A 19,736-nucleotide genomic window follows, 5' to 3' on the forward strand; every position below is an offset into this window, starting at 1 on the left:
GAAGGTGCGGGGGGCATGTGGTGCGAAAGTGAGAGGTGGAGCCTACTTATCTAACGTATATATGAACTGACCATCATCCTGCCCCCCCCCCCCATCCCCAGACTTCCAAGTCTATCTACAAATATGGGCATCGGCAACCTTTGTCAGGGGTGTCGCGGCGAGTTGGATATATTTATTTGTGTGCCTATTTATGCTTTGCAGTGGTTCTTTCATTAGTGAAATAACGGTAGAACCTCATTATAACGGAATAATTGGGGCTGAAGGTTGTGTGAAAAAAAAGTCCGTTTTATATAACAAATAATTCTTATAGAGGTGTAACGCAACAAGAAGTATATCAATAAAAGTTCAGTAGTTAGCTATAAAAAGTACTATTTATACAACGTACTATTTATACAAAAGTACTAAACTGAAGAGCCAAAAAAACTGGTACAGGCATGCGTATACAAATAAAGAGATATGGAGCCAATCAGAGTACGGCGCTGTGGTCGGCAACGCCTATATAACACAACAAGTGTCTGGCATAGTTGTTAGATCGGTTACTGCTGCTACAATGGCAGATTATCGAGATATAAGTGAGTTTGAACGTGGTGTTATAGTCGGCGCACGAGAGATGGGACATAGCATCTCCGAGGTAGCGATGAAATTTGGATTTTCACGTACGACCATTTCACGAGTGTACCGTGAATATCGGGAATCCGGTAAAAAATTAAATCTACGACATCGCTGCGGCCGGAAAAAGATCATGCAAGAACGGGACCAACGACGACTGACGAGAATCATTAAACGTGACAGACGTGCAACCCTTCCGCAAATTGCTGCAGATTTCAATGCTGGGCCATCAACAAGTGTCAGCGTGCGAACCATTCAACGAAACATCATCGATATGGGCTTTCGGAGCCGAAGGCCCACTCGTGTACCCTTGCACGACACAAACCTTGACGCCTCGCCTGGGCCCGACAACACCGACATTGGACTGTTGAGGACTGGAAACACGTTGCCTGGTCTGACGAGTCTCGGTTCCAATTGCCTCGAGCTGATGGACGTGTACGGGTATGGAGACAACCTCATGAATCCATGGACCCTACATGTCAACAGGGGACTGTTCAAGTTGGTGGAGGCTCTGTGATGGTATGGGGCGTGTGCAGTTGGCGTGATATGGGACCCCTGATACGTCTAGATACGACTCTGACAGGTGACAGGTACGTAAGCATCCAGTCTGATCACCTGCACCCATTCATGTCGATTGTGCATTCCGACGGACTTGGACAATTTCAGCAGGACAATGCGACACCCCACACGTCCAGAATTGCTACAAAGTGGCTCCAGGAACACTCTTCTGACTTTAGACACTTCCTCTGGCCACCAAAATCCCCAGACATGAACATTATTGAACATATCTGGGATGCTTTGCAACGTGCTGTTCAGAAGAGATCTTATTCCTACGTATTTATGGACAGCTCTGCAGGATTCATGGTGTCAATTACCTCCAGCACTACTTCAGACATTAGTTGAGTCCATGCCACATCGTGTTGCGCCACTTCTGCGGGCTCGCGGGGGCCCTTCACGATATTAGGCAGGTTGACCAGTTTTTTTGGCTCTTCAGTGTATTTATATACGTTGTATATATAATTAATAAAAAAACAGAGTCTTAAACATAGGTTGAATTCAGAAAGAGAGATGTGTACAAATACACTGCATTATCTTAATTTTTCTGGCTCGCGAATTTTATGCTACTACTGCTACTGAACCACACATGTGCCTCGTTCATACTCCTCTGTGGAATTTCTAATGCAGCGTTTCTGAACCTATGATCCGTGGACCAGAGGTGGTCCGCAGTCAGACTTGACAAAATTGTTGTTTAATTTTATCGTTGTAATTGGTTTTATAGTAATATCAATATGTATTCAAATAAAATTATACCTTCATACTTAGGTTCACCCTACATCATCGAGGAGAAAGAATGTAGGAAATTGCGATCCTCTCTAAATGCGGGATATCACCAAATTTTGTTAAAAATTGCAATCTATTGTTTTAAATGCAATTTACAATTTGCTAATTACTACTAAAACTGCTGAAGAGAAGTAAAGGGCTCTTACACAAATCGTGCAATTTTTTATACAATATATTTTTTATCTATTCAATACAATATTTTTTTCGTGAGAAAAATTTGTTTCTCACGAAAAAATATTCAAATGATCTGATGACCATATTTCACTGTGAAGAATAAAATTCAGTAAATTGGGATCTTAAAAAATAATCCGTAAAATATACGGGACTTCGCCATTTGTCAGCAAAAACCTTGTCAGAAGTAAGCGCAATCACCAATGTAAAATTTAAAAAAAAAAAAAAAAAATTGAGGACAAAACGTTAAAAACAAACAAATACTGTGTGTGAGATGAATATTTATAATTTTTACCATAATAAAATTTATATTATGAAAACGCTGTATATGTGTGTGTATTCACGTAAGTATTACAGATTCAAATAAGTCGTTCGAAAAAACGGGACAAACGTGTAAAAAAATCGGAACAACGGAAATTACAGGAATGTCCCGTAATAAAAAAATACGGGTCACAAGTGGTCCGTCAAATTGTTTCACACATTTTACCTGTCCTTGTTTTCAGAAAGGTTGAGAAACACTGTTCTAACGAATTGGTACATATTGGAATGTGCGTGTACATGTAGCCCAACCTTCTCGGTCAAGTTTGTTTCTGTGTAATGCTTGTTATGTGTAGTGCTGCCATCTGTCATCAATTTTCTAGTGTTATGCTGTGCATCCATGTTTACACAAAACAACAAAACGATCGATGTTTAATCGCTTCTTTGGAGATGCTCGTTAAACGAGGCAATACTTTTTTAAATACTCAAAAGAGTTTTAAGCTCGGAAGATAAAAATAAGCATCCTTTATTACTGTCATTATTACAATTTTTCTTAACTGTCCTTTATAAGCGAAGTTTGTTACAATGGGGTCAGTTAAAATGAGGTTCTACTGTATCTACTAAATTACTCTGGGGCATGGCCCCCACATACTGGAGCAGGGTCCTAGGCTGGGATCCAAGGGCGTAGCGAGGGGGCGGGTACTTGGGGGTCTGGTCCAATACCTTCTAGAGCAGAAGGTATCTTCTCTCTCTAGAAGGTATTGTCTGGTCCCCCCCCGAAATGTGAGAAAATGACCGAAAAAAGGTAAAAAGATGGCCAAATCCATTGTTCTGTCACTTTGGTCCCCCCCCCCACCGAACGAAATTTCTGGCTACGCCCCTGCTGGGATCTTTAGAGAAAGCCCCCCCCCCCCGGCCAGACTTTTCACGAGCCCTTCTACGGTTAATTTATATGATAAGAATCGTCCCGGCCCCCTGTCAGCCCCGCCCTTGTTGTCGCCATGCTCTGGGGAGCCGCGGGTGAGTCATGAATTGGGCAAAGTAGCCGCGGGTATCAAAAAAATTTGAGAACCACTGTCATGGACTGAAGTTGGAGCATAACACCCGGTAAATTTAAATAGTTCATTGACGATTTATCACATTTACCAACACCAGCTGGGGATTAGGCATAATCACCGGTAAATGTGATAAATGCTTAATATTATCAAATCTACCCGAGTGTTCGATGATTACGCATAATAACTGGCGATTATTTATAATTACTGGATTTATCACATTTGCAGCGTATATTATTTAACTGTTAAGTGAAACGCAGGTTGTTTGAACCAAAATGAGCGACCATGCACATGTCAACGCTGAAACTCATGTTCCATTCATTAGCCTTGCGATGTGCAAACTACGGCTCGTTTAGAGGTCCCATCAGGTTCGCCGCTGAATCTGTGACGCTTCACTTCTCTAAGCATAAAAATTCTTCTAAAACCCTAACTTTTTCCCGATCGATCATTTTGGTTCGAGCAACCCACGGTTCTATCACGAGTTGAATGGTGTCACTATGCCGGATGCAACTAGGGTCACCGATTTAGGAATTCTCATTGAGGAGCGGCTTAGGTTTTCTGAACATTGTTCAGCGGTGGTCAAAGAAGCGAATATAATGCTCGGTTTCATTTTCAAAAAGGTCTCTTCGCGTTCTCCTAAAGTCATTCTTCCGCTTTTCCGAGGATTAGTTAGTCTTGAACTGGAGTATGCTATAAGGTTTTGGAGACCATACCTACAGAGGGACATAGACTTGGTTGAAGGGGTGCAGAGAAGAGCTACGTGTGTCCTTATTGGCACACGGGGCTTGAGTTATGAAGAGAGACTTCATTTTTTGAATATGTTTACATTGGATGAACGCAGGTGTCGGGGAGATATGATCGAAGTGTTCAAAATTTTCAACGGGATGTATAGGATGGACCATGAATTATTAGTACACCGTCAATCGACTGCTTTTACAAGGAGACACCAGTATCGATTGGTAAAGGACAATTTTAAGTTTAATTTATATTAATTTTTAATGGATATTAATTTTTCTCTAATAGGGTTGTTAATAAAGGAATAGCTTACCCCCTGAGGTAGTAAATTCTAACACAATTGACACATTTAAAAAGAAATATGATAAACATGTTGGGGTAAATCGAGAAGCTATTCATACTTAGAATAAGACAACCATAAGCAGTGGCAGATTAAAGTCGGTCGAGGCCCCGGACGCAGAAGAAAATATTGGGCCCCTTAAATTAGAAAAAAGTGAAGTTTCTGTTTTTTTGGGCCCTTTAGAAATTGAGGCCCTGGCCGGCCACCGTTAAATCCGCCTCTGACCATAAGTATTCTTTATGGGCATTGTATAATATTTTATCATGTATATATATTGTTTGTAATTGAATTTTTAATGGGGTTGCTGTATTTTTGAAATATATGGCATCCATATTTGTTATGGGCATCTTTTTCTCAGCCACCTCGTTGGGCATTTTGTCTGTTGTGGCGTTGTTTTTGTATTTGTATACAAAAAAAAGCCTGTAATTGATGAAATCTAGAATTAATGAGAGTAAAAATCCCAGAGTTCATGAAAATTAAGAATTCGTGAGAGTAAAAATTCCAGAATTCATGAGTGAAAAAAATTCCAGAATTGATGAAGATTCAAGAATCACACACACAAATCAATGTGTTGAAGTTCAGATACCTTGTTTTACAACGAAAAAAATGTATTTTTGATTTTATGAGTATTTTTTCACTTTTATTACCGTAAGTGCGGGGCCCGGTGTAATTGCACCTGTCGCACAGCCCTTGTACCAGTTTCACACCTCCAGGGCGGCGGCTTAAGCCGCCCATGCTTGATCAACACCCCCTCCTTCTTTAGGGGGGAGGAGGCAGTGCTGTCTTAACGCATGAGCCTACCCGGGCACGTCCCGGGGGCCTGAGAAGAAGATGGGTTTCACAAAAATGAGATCCGGTCGAAATCTTCTAGAATTTACTAGGTAGGGCCTCAGAAAAACCACTTGGCCCGGGGGCCTATGATGCTCTTAAGACGGCCCTGGGACCTGACCTGATTCGAATAGAATTTTTATCGGTGCTTCCGCTGCATCTAGGCAGTTCTACCGCACTTTAAAGAGCGGGCCAATATGGTGGCCTGGTAGGGGGTGTTGCCTTGATGCCCCTGGATTAAATTATAGTTAATTTGTGAAGAGCGTATCTCTTTGATAACTACAGGAATATTTAATAGATGGCGCTACAAATGTTGCAGGCAAGCAAGCAATGTGTTTTTCTTACCTGTTGCTTCCGTGCGCTACCACAGCGGTCAGCGACAGCCGCAGAGTTGTTTGTTGATCATTATGTGAAGTGCGAGAGGAATTTGTCCGAGAAAAAAAAAACTTTGCTTCAATACATTCCCGATTAGCAATTCCGGATAACTTATTTTTAGGAACTCGGTGAGTATATAAATTTTTTTTTATCAAGGAAGTTTAATTTAAAGTATTGTAGTTTTTAGTATTTTGTTGTTTTTCCTTGAAATTTTATAAAGAATGAATATAAGAGATGGACACGGGATGTTTTGGAGATTAGGTAAGAGTTTCGATGCGGTTGGGAACGTTCTTCGAGCTGTCATTGGAATTTCCTCTTATTTACGTGAGTCACGTGCTTCTCGGAAGCGGATCTGTCAAAAATACTGTTAAAAAAAATAGGACAAAGATTGTAGCTGTTTTGGCGGGAAGTTCGCTTATCGAAGTTCACTTGTGAAGATATTAGATCAATTTGGTTTAAATTTAGCGCGTTGTGGGTAGATGTTCATCAGAGCCGCTCTTAGGAGTGTGGACGCAGCCGGCCCCTAACTTTATGGGGGCCTACACTCGCGGTAAGTTTTTGGAGGGTTTCAGGATTTCTGAAATTATTTCATTAATTCTGAATTTAATCAATTTTGGAATTATCATTTCCTTTAATTTTGAATTTTCATCAATTCTGGAATTTTTACTCTGTCAAGGTATCCGACAACCTTTCTTAGCACTTATCTATAAAATGGTTCTAGAGCGAACTTTAATGGCATTTTTTTGATATAAAGTGTCTTAAAATAGTGCAAAATTTATTTTTTTCACTCATTTTCTACGAAAAAGTAATTTTTATGTCAAATTTCAAGCACAATCAATGTAATATTCGAAACACGATTGCAAAGAATTCTATGAGTGAAATGTTTTATTTTCCCAGTACATTCAGCTAATACAGGTTGTGAACTGAAATTTAAAGGATTGTATAGTATGTTGAGATTAGCCACACCCAAATCTGTAGATCAGTTGTTCTTAAACTTTCGTTACCCGCGCCTCCCTTGTTCCCTTTATGTTTCATCTGCGGCTCCCCAGAATAGTTTAGTGCATATTTTCTCATACAAAAGAATCACTTCAAAGCATAAATAGGCGCACAAATCGGTTCAATGCAGTCAATTCCCGTTTTAAGGAATACCGTTTTAAGCTAAAAAAAATCTCGTTTCAACAAAAACTTTTTAAATCCCCTAGATAAGTTTACATAAAAACAATTTTAAAATCTGGAATTCCTTTATAACCAAATTTCGTTATTACGAAGTGATTTCGGAGGAGTTCGTTATAACGGGACTCGACTGTATCTCCGACTCACCACGACGCTCCTAGGAGCCGCGGCGCACACTTTGAGAAACACTGCTGTAGTATACGTACGTGTGAATTTCGTTAAATTTCATTCAACATATGGTGTATAAACCGCTGTAATTAGACATTTATGTGACAGACCTTGGATTTTGGTTCATAACAATATACATGTATGCATTATAATGAATGGCACAGTACTGTATTCATGGGCGGAGATACGTTTATCTACAGCGTCAAAGGTGGAGTCGACTGATCTAATGTATATATGAACTGACATCATCATCATCGTGCCCCCCCCAGCAATAATGACCTTGCCCCCCCCCCCCCCGCCGGGACTCAATCTCCGCCTATGACTGTATTAAACTTTTGTAATGATACAATGATTCGATTTTTAGAAATCATGTTTCAAAACACAAATAATATGCCAAAAATAGCATTCTTCATATAAAATTCGTTTAAAGTTTTTATCTACAAATTACATTATTTGATGTAAAAACGCAACACTAAGGTGGGCGTAGCTTCGGTTTTAAAACCGGCATTACGGTAAAAAAATTTGTAAAAGCTCTTGGATAAAACTTGAAAATGCAACCAATAAGCTTATCGATCGCATTCGAGCGAATATAACCAATAGGCTTATTGGTTTTCTTGAAGGTTTATAAAACATCTTTTATCGAGCTTTTATAGTGTAATCCCAGCCTATGCATCATATAAACAAAACAAGGTCTGTTTTGGAATCTCAAAAAATGGGACTTTCGTGAAAATAAAAAAACTATAGTTTATTCTAAAGCCGGGATTACGCTACAGAAGTTTCATAAAATTTTTTCATTTATAAAACTTGAAAATGCAGCCTGGATTATACTATAAAAGTTTCATAAAAGTTCATTAATGAAACTTGAAAACTTCAATCAATAAGGGCATCGGTTGCATTTGCTCGAATGTAACTTTATCGGTGGCATTTTTAAAGTTTTATAAATAAACTTTTATGAAACTTATGTGCCAATCCCAGTCTGAAGTGACATTTTCGACCTAGTCGGATACATTAATTTAGTGTTTCTCAAAGTGTTCGTCGTGGCGAGCTGAAGATAGATTTGTGTGCCTATTTATGTTTTGAAGTGGCTTTTTTAGGTAAAATATCTACTAAACTATTCTCTGGGGAGTCGCAGTTGACCCATGAATTGGACAAATTAGCCGAGGGTGCCGAAAGTTTGAAAACCACTACCTTACGCCGGGATTACACTATAAGAGTTTTGTAAAAGTGCTCGTGTATAAAACTTGCAAAATACAACAAATAAGCTGATCGATTACATTCGAGCAAATGCAACCAATCTGTTTATTGGTTGTATTTTTCGAGTTTTATAAAAGCACGTTTACGAAACTTTTATAGTGTAATCCCGGCCCTTTAAACCCGGATTACACGAAAAGTTTTATTAAAGTTCTTTTTATAAGACTTCCAAAATGCAACCAATAAGCGTATCCGTTACATTCGAGCAAATACAACTAGTAGGCTCATTGGGTTTTTTTTTTCGTTTTGTAAAATATCTTTTATCAAACTTCTATGGTGTAATCCCGGCTTAGGACGGGAATGATAATTGAAAGTGATTTTTCCAGTCCCTTGAAGTTCATTATAACGGTATTCTACTGTATCGAGATTTCACTGCACATATATATCTTCAAATATAGCAGAACCTTGATTATCCTGGTAAATTGTGGGAAATAGGACCAGGGGAAACCGACAGCCAAAGTAAGGTTGCAGGAAATGAAATTCTAATAATAATTAAATATTAATAACAGTGAAATTAAAATAGTAGTAAATGTAGTAAATTAATTTTAACGAATTAAAATTTTAACAGTATTAATTTATAATTTTAATGTACGTTGATTACTTAATGAATAAAAGTTTTTACATCATAGTGTCCGCTGAACAGTTCAAATGAAATAAGTAAATAATGTTATTTTGTGTTTTATATGAATGAAGGGAATTCATGGGAGGATTGAATTCAATCAATCATGAATATAGGGAATTTTTACAGTAGTGGTACCCAATCCTTCTACTTTGGTCCCCTAAAGCATTCTGTGAAATCTCCTTATGGAGGTGGGGAGGGCGGATACGGGACCCCATGCAATCCCCCCCCCCTTCTCCTAGGGACATCAAAACTCCACTCCATGTTTTATTACACGACAGTAAATATGTACTGACCTTCAGCAAACTGGTCCGCACGGTCGCCTGACAAAAGTATAGGTGCAACTAAAAAATATGGTTAAAAAGTTGCGAACAAGAAATTACCATCTAGGTGTGCATGTAGTGTTGCGTGTGAAGTGGGTGCTACCGTATGTATTCCGAATTGTGAGTGAAATATAATGCTTGAATATTTGTATAGTTGTTGGCAGGGCGCAACTAAGGGGGGGGGGGGCAGGTCTGGTGTCCCGTGCGCTGGACAAGGAAGGGTGCCAAGTTTGCTTTTTATGCTCGTTTGAAATTGAGGAAGGGGGTGCCTACCCTCAAAATGGGTATTTGCCCCGGGTGACAGTGTCAGTTTTTGATTTTGGTTGCGGCTACGGTTGTAGGATCTGTTGAGACTTTTCAACGGGGATATTGACTCTAATTTGTGCCTGAAGCTACTACTAAACCGTACATGCACCTCGTACACATTCCTTTGCGGAATTTCTGATGAACTGGTACATGCCGAAATGTGCATGTACGTGTTGTGAACCTAACGTGATGTTAGTTTCTGTGTAATGCTTGTTATGTGTAGTGCTGCCATCTATTCTTCTAACTATGAGTGAAGTGGAATGATTGAAGATTTCACCGTTCTAGTCATGTTGCTCTCTCTGGCTGAGCCTTAAGGTAGAAAACAAACGTCAGTCAACCAACTCTGCGCTACCGGTGGGATCTGAATCCAGGCCCTCGTGATGCAAATCCCTTACGATACCCACGGCTACCATCGGTGCTGAAAATATTCTCCCCAAAATCGCGGAGTAAGTTCCGTAACTTTCTACTCTAAAGCCCTTTTACAAGATTTATTGGGGGCAGCATCCTGAATTCTCAGGTTCCGTTATGCCCAACATGGTGTAGGTTAGATGAACTTCTACCGATGCATGTGCCATACTTTGGTGTGTGCCATTCAGAAACATAGCGAAAGGATCCTCCGAGAACAAAAAAAAGTTGCTTTTGTAAATGCAGAAGTTGTTTTTTCCCCAAAAAAAGAAAAGAATTCATTGTCAGTGCATACTACATCTGAAGAAAATGCCCCCAGATTAAAATTTTCGGTGATATGACAAAAAAAAAAAAATCTAGAAAATTCCTAAATTATGACCGATCGCTCAAAAATGCTTAAAATATGACGAATTCCTCGAAAATGCTTGAAGTATAACTTGTCATAAAAATCCAAGCCATACTAATGAAGATTCAGAATTGATAAAAATTCAAAATTAAAGAAATTATTTCAGAATTATTGTAGTGAAATCCTTCAATAATTCTGGTTCCCTTTCTGGATTCGAGCTGCTTTCTCCCATCCGTTAAGATCCCACTGGTCGACGAAATTGTCACCCGTGTGTGAGATTTTTCGGGGACCCTCCGGCGTATAAGCCGCATCAGTAAAATGATCGAAAACTCGCAAATTTGTACACGCCATGCGTATGCATCAAAAATTATATTTTTCTCTGCAAATTAACCCATTCATAGTTTGAATTTTATAGTTAAAACACTTTCAAAATTTTCTACATTTTTTTTTACTAATCCCCGATTCAGCGCCCCTCTTGTATGGTCGTTCCGTGTGGCCGTACCTGTTTTTCTTGGCAGCGTTGGAAATACGCGAGTTCCTTAATATTAATAACCGCACCTGTCTCACACCCCCTAAGGGTGGCTCTGGTCTTGAGAGCATCATGGGCTCCCGGGCAGTGATTTATCTAATGCCCCTACCTGGCCGGAAATGCCAGCCTAGTCTCGAAAATTTTAACCAGATCTTATTTTCGCAAGGCCTCCATTCTAGACTTGACCCCTGGGCGGGTCCACGCGTTATCACGGTATTGATGAATAGATTGCCGATTTCACTCGCAGAACTTCATATTTTATGTTCTCTGGTGTACGGGAAAAAACGAGTATTGACCCTGGAAAGTAAAAAATGATATAAATTATAAATTCTATCATTTAAGGTATCGGACTACCTTCCCTAGCACTTTTCTATTAACTGGTACTGGGGTGAACTTTAATAAAATTTTTTGATAGAACGTGTCTCAATGGTGAAACGAATAATATTTGGACTATTTCATTTTCTGCGAAAAAGTTGTCAAATTTTGAGCTAAATTCATGTAATATTCAAAACAAGATTACGAAAAATTCTATGAAATATTTTGTAATTTTCAGTGCGTTCAGCTATTAATAATGCAGGAACTGTTGATGTACACAGGGCCGCAACTGGGGGAGCAGGCGGGTCTCGTGCGCAAATTTCATTCTAAAACCTCCTTCAACATTACAAGGGGGCGTCAAAATGCGCGCTTGCCCCGGGTGATGAAGCATCTAGTTGCGGCCCTGGATGTACATGTGAATTTTTTTTTAAATTTCATTCTACATGTGTATAACATATTAGACAAATATATGCAATAGACCTTAGATTTTGGTCCATAACCTTTACAATATATGACGATATTGCATAAAATTTTGTGATATAATGAATATAGAATATTAAGATCAGTTTCCAACCCAAGTAAAATGCCAAAAATAGCATTCTTCGTAAAACGAGTTTAAAGTTTTTATTCACAAATAACTTTGATGTAAAACGTAACACTAAAGTGGACGTAATTTCAGTTCTAAGCGTCATATAAACAAAACAAAGCCTGTTTTGGAATCGCAAAAAAATGGGGCTTTCTTAAAAAAATCGATAATTTCTACGTAGTTCTTTGAGATTTTTGATTTTAATAAATCGATACTAATATTCATATAAATGTAAGATTGAAAATTTTTAAGATATTGGTGCTGCGAAGTGGCATGCATCAAGAGAGCGATTTTCTCATGAATTTCTCACGGGCTATTGATTTCTTTAAATAACGATTTGGTTTCGGTTGGATTACTGTGTCAGGGTTTTTCTTTTTTAAATCAAGGTTTGTATTTCGTTTTTCTTGAAATAAACGGTGCAATGCCGCCTGGCAGTCGAGTAGTTAGGGAGCTAGCCTCTCACTGTCTGGGTTCGGGCATGGATGTTTACTAACACTAACAAATTCCCTGGACGGATCATGCTGATCCCTTGGGAATACGTGAGGATCACGTTATTATTACGTTATCAATGTGTTTGTTGAAATAACACATTCTGAATTAAAACTGAACATTTAAAAATCGAATCTAAACAGCAAACTTGAGAATCGAAAAATTAATTTGTGATCGATGAAATAGTCAAACTCTGTTATAACGACATCGAAGATTGCACAAAATTTTATTATAACAGGTGTTACTGCCGAGGTTTTTTCAAGACCCGTATTGACGAAAAATGTAATCAGAGGCAATCAAATATTTGTGTGCATGAAGTTTTTATTTGTTTATGGTGACCGATTTGATCGAGAAAAATACGAGAAATTTGGATAATTAAATATGGGACATTGCCAATTTTTTACGCCAAGCATGTTACTAAATGTTCACGAAACCACCAAATATTGTTTATAAACAATAACTCTTGGCGCGATAAAAAAAAAAAAACTACTACAGCAAGTCTGCTTTTGTAACCAAAAAATTTTTTTTTGACATGATATATTGAGCATTTTATCTCCATGTTCAAGTCGAGAACCGTGAAAGCACTACTAAAATTATCTTTTATGATGATAAATATGAACTATTCGTTCGATGTATCTGATAACGATGATGCTTGAAGTGTTTGGAAAGCGTTGTGCCTCGTTTTAAGTGTCCCGATGGTAAAGCTAATATTTGATATCGGTGTTGATCTACGAGTAGGTTATCTCTTGTTTAATTCTTGCGTAAAATAAGAATATACGGTTGCCATTGATGGATTGTGCCGCAGAACAGGGTTGCTCTTAGACGCAAGACCCGGACTGAAAATTTCGGTACTCCTTAGCCCGAATTTTATATATTTTATGGGAAGGGGAACCGGCATCCACAAAGCTTCATGCATTAACTCAGAATATACAGGAGTGCTGTAAAATATACACTCAAAAAATATAAACTCGCAATAAAATGTAAATTAACACAAATTACTGGAAATTTGTAATCGATGAAAATTCGGTACTGAAGAAAATTTTAAATTGACAGAAATGTTATAATTTTTGTTAGTTTTTAAAAATTGAACTGAGAACTAATGAAAATTTAGAGTTGGTGAATTAAAAATGAGAAATAATTGAGAACTTCAGCACTGATGAAGATTTAGAATTAATGAGAGAATTAATTCCAGAATTGAGGGAAGAAAAAAATCAGTGGAAATTCAGAATAAATGAATGAAATAATTGCAGAATTGGTCAAAAAGCATAGTTGCTGAAATTTCAGAATCGATGAAAGAAATGCTTCCAAAATTAAAGAAAATTCCAAAATAAAATCAGTTGAAGCTCGGACACCTTGTGTTTATTACAAAAAAAAATATATATGTATATTTTTTCACTTCTATTGTACCCTTCGCACACCCTTAAGGGAGGCTTTGCCGACGAATATTCGGAGGCCAAATGTGTTAGATCTATTGAAGAAATACTTCATGCTACTTTTGCCGCATCGGTGATCCACTATATCTTAGAATTCCCGTTCCGGGACAAAAAAAAAACGTATCTTCGGTTCGTTAACTGGGTTGCCGTAGAACATTAAGAAAAATAGCTGACACATTTCTAAAGATTCATCCGGAACGACCGAATTCTGATCTTGTTTGGGGTTTCCCTTCACTAATACAGTGTATGCATCCGATTTATTTTCTTTCGGAAATAATTTCTTTCCAACATGCATGGAACATCAGTCAATATTTTCCCAGTACAGATTAGGGATGGGACAAATAGTGATTTAGCCGGAATACCGAATATTCGGCTGTTTTCGCCGAATACAGATTTTCTTAAAATTCATCGAAATTATAAATAAAATTGGTGTTTTTAATTGAAAATGAAATTATTGGTAATTTTAAATATTGCATTACAATTATGCAATTTATTTAAATAAATATTAAAAACTAGTAATTGAGATTTTTATTTTCGTGATACTGACAATCAAATTTAACGATGATATAGTCAAATTTTTGGTTAATTCAAAATCCGAAGTTACTGGAAAGAAGTTCGATTTATCAAAAATTCGAATTATCCAATTAATCTATCCTGGACCTGTAAAAAGGAGGGGGGGGGTAATAGTTAATTATTAAAATTTTTATCAGTTACGAAACTGTTTCCCAAATTTTAATTTGTAATTATAATTGATCTTAGCTACTGTTCCGAAATGAACATCACTGCAGAATTTCTTGACCATGCTTAAAGCCTTATTTACGGAAACAATTCATGATCATCAGTTACGAAACTGATTTCCAAATTTTGCTTGTCATTTTTATGCTATCAAGGAAGTAAAATTTCGTTAACATATTACAATTTGTACTTTGATTATAAAAAGATTCAGGTTTTGAATGGCACACCTTGATCCATAGGTTGAACAACATAATTGGTATCATACATATTCTCAATACACTCCAGCTGCACAATATCAAAATGGGCATTTAAATTATAATAGAAAGAATAAAGAAAAACAGAATATTCAAAACTTTTGCTATGAAAATTTGTTTAACAACTTGGTCAAATAAAACAATCTCTGTGTGACTTCTGTTAGAATTTTTTCAAACTAAATTTGTAGATATAAAAATCATAATTTTTTCCCTTCAACTTCGAATTATCCGAAACATTCGAATTAAACAAGAAATTTTTAACATTAGGCAGAAAACTCGAGGGGAGTTCGTAAAAGTTCAAATTATCCAAAATTTCAATTAACCAAGTTCTACTGTATAGTATTTTAAAATGACTTAAAGAATCAATTTTTTCAACACTTGTCACAATTTTACAGCTAATAAAAAAAAAAAAAATGTCGACCATTATTTACTCTCAACTAGTACTGCATCATAAAATTTATTACTTATTTTTATTTTGCCTCTTTCAGTAGCTTAATGTTTCTTGTCTAAGTACATCCTTCAGTTAGGCCGGGATTACATTATAAAAGTTTTGTAAAAGCTCTTTCATAAAACTTGAAAAATGCCATCAATAAGATTATTAGTTACATTCTAGAAAATGCAACCGATAATCTTACTGGTTAAATTTTTCAAATTTTATAAAAGAGTGTTTAGAAAACCTTTAGTGTAATCCCGTCTTAAGTGAACTTTTGTAATTCATGCTCACTTTCACCTTATTGCAGTAGGATTCTATTTTCAGTTTCATGTTTTTTATCCTAGAAATTCACCCGGACATAGCCTCTTCTACAGAAAGGGATATACACCACACAATATATATAAAATATAATCAGCAAATTTTTAATTTATGCGAAAAATTCCAATTAATATAGTTTTTAAAATTAGTTTGTTGTGCTGGGATTTACACATTCAGCCGAATACCGAATAGTGACCGAATATTCGTCCCATCTCTAGTACAGATTAATAACACTGCTCAACACTGATTTTGTTCTCAAAGATATTTCAGTGATTTTAGGACGCTGATTTCCGAATCGCATTGGTTTTGTCAGATTGGCTCTAGTTTTTGAGATAAAGTGAAATTTCAATAATACATAAGTAACATACAAATCACATTGGAAGTGTGCGAAATGTAAACCCGTTAATAAACGTAATACCAATAAATAAAGACCACTGATGTCTGATCATGATATAAATGTAATAATATATTGAATAAAGTAGGAAAATAAATAAAAATAGAAAGTAAAAATTCGACGCAAAAATTAGTGGCTGCAGACTATATTGAATGTCAAAAGTGTGCATTATTTGAAAAACGAGCTAATTCGGCAAAACAAACACCAAGTTTAATATCGGCAGCCCCATTATACCCTATAACCGTTCAAATTTCCTTGGGAACATGCATTTTTAGTGTGTAATGTAGTAAGTAATGTAATGTAGTTGTAGTGTGTTTTTAGTAGTGTAATTATAGATCCGATTTCTAATTTACAATAAGTTTTTTCCAAAAAATTGTTCAGATTATCAACCACCCCTTTAAAAACGCATTGAATTTTTTTTACAGAAACGGATGTAAATGGGTGTTAGCATATTTTTAATTAAAACAAGACATTAACACACAAATATAACACTACTGTATAAAATGATTTTTGTCCTTGGTTAGCAGACCACATTTCTCCAATGGCTTACGACTGAAAAAAGACAGTACGGCAATTTTATGCTTTAAACTTTGTTTTTGTGGTGAGGACATATTTGTGAAAATTGGTCATTTAGCATGAAAAGGCTCATTGGTTGACTAGAATATTGGAAATGACGAGAACTTTTCACACTAATAATTTTAAAAACTGTGAATAATTTTTAGAATACAAGTTCCGTATCTGGATGTTTCACAGAAAATAGAATTAGAGTTGAAATAATTAAATGATAAGAATTTTAAGTTTAAAACATGATAGGACTTTTCCGTCTTCATTTCCATAAACACTTCGTCTTCACGTTTTAGCTCCCAAAAATAATGGCCATTATATTTTCGATATGCTGTTCCTTGTACAGATGCTTCAAGTCGAATTTTTTGTTGAAGGTGCTTTTTTGGAATTTTTTCAAAGCATGTGGAATACTATGACTGCAGTAAATAATGTGGAATACAAAGAACTTCCCAAAAAAAAAAAAGGTCAGACCGATAGAGATGCTTGGGATATCTCTGTTCACATGCTTAACCTATTCTAGGCAATCGCTGGACCAAAAACCATTTTAAGCCTGTGGAAAAACAAAGCTCTATACAAAAATGGAATTTCCTTTGTTTCTCCAAATGACACATCGCATCTTCCACGCTCATCTCGAAAAATTCAAAGAAAGCATGGGTGCTTACCCAAAAGAGCACATTCACCAAAGAATTTTTGACTAGGAGCATCTCTATATAAGGAAGAGCGTGTCGAAAAAATCATGGCAATTGAGAGCTAAAACGTGAAGATGAAGTGTATGTGGGAATAAAGATGGAAAAAGTTCCCTCATTTTTTAAATTGATAATTTAATTTTAACGTAAATTTTTTCTGTTAAACGTCCAGATACGAGACTTAATTTTAAAAATATAAGTTTTAGAGTATATCTGAGAAAAGTTTTTTTGTCATTTTCAATATTCTAGTCTACTAATGAGACAAAGATATTTGTGAATTGGTCATTTACCAATCTCCTCACCACAAAAAAAGCTTGAGGAGGAGAATCATCATTTTCACGATTATTCAGACCGAGCAAACACAGAATTATTTTTAACCCAAAAACAAAAAGTTTTTTCTTGTTACATTGTATAATTGGTGAATTTTTTAATTAGCCGAAATTGTTAATTATGGGTAAAATATACAGTTTGCCTTTATTTTACTGTTATTTATAAACGGATAAAATCTTGAGACACAAAAAAAGTTGAATAAGTAGTTTCCTTGAATTTCATTTCGATTTGCTCAATTTGATGCGATTCTGTGAGCACGTAAAATTACAGCAGCTCTCACAAAATGACAATGAATCGACTCTTTCCTAGATTAAAAAAGTATTATATTCATGTAGCCGTATTTTTCATTGAAATAACAAAAAAAAAAAAATTGCGAGAAGAAATCGGTGTAATGGGTATTTTGACCATGTATATTCAAATATACACTAGTGACTAGACCATAGTTTCCCAAACTTTTTGTTCCATCGTCCTCTTCAGAAATTTGTCTCATCGCCCCAAACTCAAGCGAACCCATAGGATCCTATGTTGTACCCGTGGCTTCTATCGCCCCCTTTGGGAACATTGCACTAGACCAGTGGTTCTCAACCTGGGGCCATATGGTCCCCCTTGCGGTCCTGGGATATTCTAGGGGGCCACGGGAGAAAATCAGAAGAAAGGTCACCCACGACAGGTGGTGAAGGGAGTTGATAGAGAGCTGTGAAGAGAAAAGCTTTAAAAGTGAAAAACATGGTTGAAAAATATTAATACTTTCATAATCCATCAGATCCGTCCATAGAACCAGGGACATCTTAGTTCTTGGGTCTATGTGGACATGATCCGGGTCTTCATGCCTATAATGGAGGGGGGACTGCACTATATGGGATCTGGGACTATGATTTTCATGCGTAAGCTGTTACTTCCAGCTAAGTAAGGAGGGCCGCAAGAGCAACGGTTGATATGTTAGGAAGGTCGATTTATCGTGCAGGTTCGTTGGATCGTCCCGTATTTTACACAAACCGTTTTTTACAATATAATTTGACTCCTGGGAGAGATGATAATCCACCATTTGAATCCGTGCATAGCCAGGATTACAAAGAAAAAAATGTCATCCATAGCAGAAAAAGGTTAAGAACCATAGCACTAGACCATAGTTTTCCGAAATTTTTCTCTCATCGCCCCCCAACTCAAGCGAACCCATAGGATCCTATGTGATACCCGTGGCTTCTATCGCCCCCTTGGACCTTTCCATCGCCCACCAGGGGGCGATATTATCCTAGACCATAAAAGGTTAAGGGGTGATATGAATTTTGTGAACAATTTCAGACAATGAATTCTACAAAATTTGACTAAGCTGTTACAAAATGAAAATTTAAAAATGCTGATCAATTATTCTATGTATATCTCACAATTTCTGATTTTTTTTTCTATAACGGATATCGGGACCGTTAGTTAAATTTCAATATTTGCAGTGATTTGAAAAACGCGCGTGATTTTAATTATGTATCGAATCATTACTTGAGTTTTTTCAATTTTCAGATATATTGGTCTAAATTTTCTGAATATGACTTTCCACATTCCTCTCATTGGATGGTTACGGATGAAGCTTTTGGAAATTGAATTCGGCAAAGATATCATTCCAAATTCTTCTATCAACACGTCGAATCTTTTTTGCTCAGTTAGATCGAATAACACGCCTGATGCTGGTAAGAATTATTTTTAATTTATATAAAAAATAGACGTGGCTTCACTCGCGCGGATTTGGTAATCTGAAAATTACTCGGCGATGATTTCCCCAATACACCATTTGAAACTATCACGATCCTTTTGGGGTTGAATTTTCAGAAATCTTGTCTCAGTTGGATGTCTACATTATAAAATATAATACTGAGACCACATTCCATATTCATAGCTGCAACAGTTTCAGCTCGGCGCCATGATAGCACCATATAACCTTTAAACCGCCTTATGGACCCCCTTAGAGGTTTAAATTTGAAAAGTTTCTCCTTAGCCAGTCTTCACATCGAAAAATAAAACTGACTAAATTTCATATTTATAGCTTCAGCGATGATTACTCCATGTAACCTTTGAAACCCTCCCCCCCTAGAAGTTTAATTTTGAAACCCCTTTCAGTGCGTATTTACATTATAAAATTTGGTCACTTTTTAATTTTGTATTTTTCACTTCGGTGGTTTCGGCTCGGTGTGATCTCTCTATACAACCTTTGACCCCCCCCCCCTAGGGATCGAATTTCAAAAAACCCCTTTTTAGCTAGTCTTTATATCATGAAATAAAACTACTGACCAAATTTCGTGTTTATAGCTTCAGCGGTTTCGCCTCGACCATGATGAATCAGAACATATCAATAATAACTATGCATATAAAATAACA

General features: G+C 36.7%; 1 protein-coding gene across 7 annotated transcripts in view; it reads left to right on the forward strand.

Moving 5' to 3' along the window:
* The first annotated feature begins 5,702 nt into the window (after positions 1–5,702).
* Positions 5,703–19,736, forward strand: part of LOC149065635 (putative protein kinase C delta type homolog) — an 83,225-nt gene continuing 69,191 nt past the window's right edge. For 4 of the 7 annotated variants that reach the window (XM_089253957.1, XM_089253962.1, XM_089253960.1 and 1 more), the window contains exons 1-2: positions 5,708–5,840; positions 18,885–19,051. In XM_089253957.1, the coding sequence (XP_089110083.1) occupies positions 18,910–19,051 (142 nt within the window). In that variant the 5' untranslated portion in view covers positions 5,708–5,840; positions 18,885–18,909. Of the gene's footprint in view, positions 5,841–6,186; positions 6,263–18,884; positions 19,052–19,736 lie in introns of those variants that run through there. The other 3 variants (XM_089253959.1, XM_089253961.1, XM_089253958.1) reach the window with 3 other exon arrangements.

This window comes from Pholcus phalangioides, unplaced genomic scaffold, assembly GCF_987345545.1.
Source record: "Pholcus phalangioides strain wild (caught in Gottingen) unplaced genomic scaffold, Ppha-v1.0 ptg000039l_1, whole genome shotgun sequence".
Lineage (NCBI taxonomy): Eukaryota > Metazoa > Arthropoda > Arachnida > Araneae > Pholcidae > Pholcus > Pholcus phalangioides.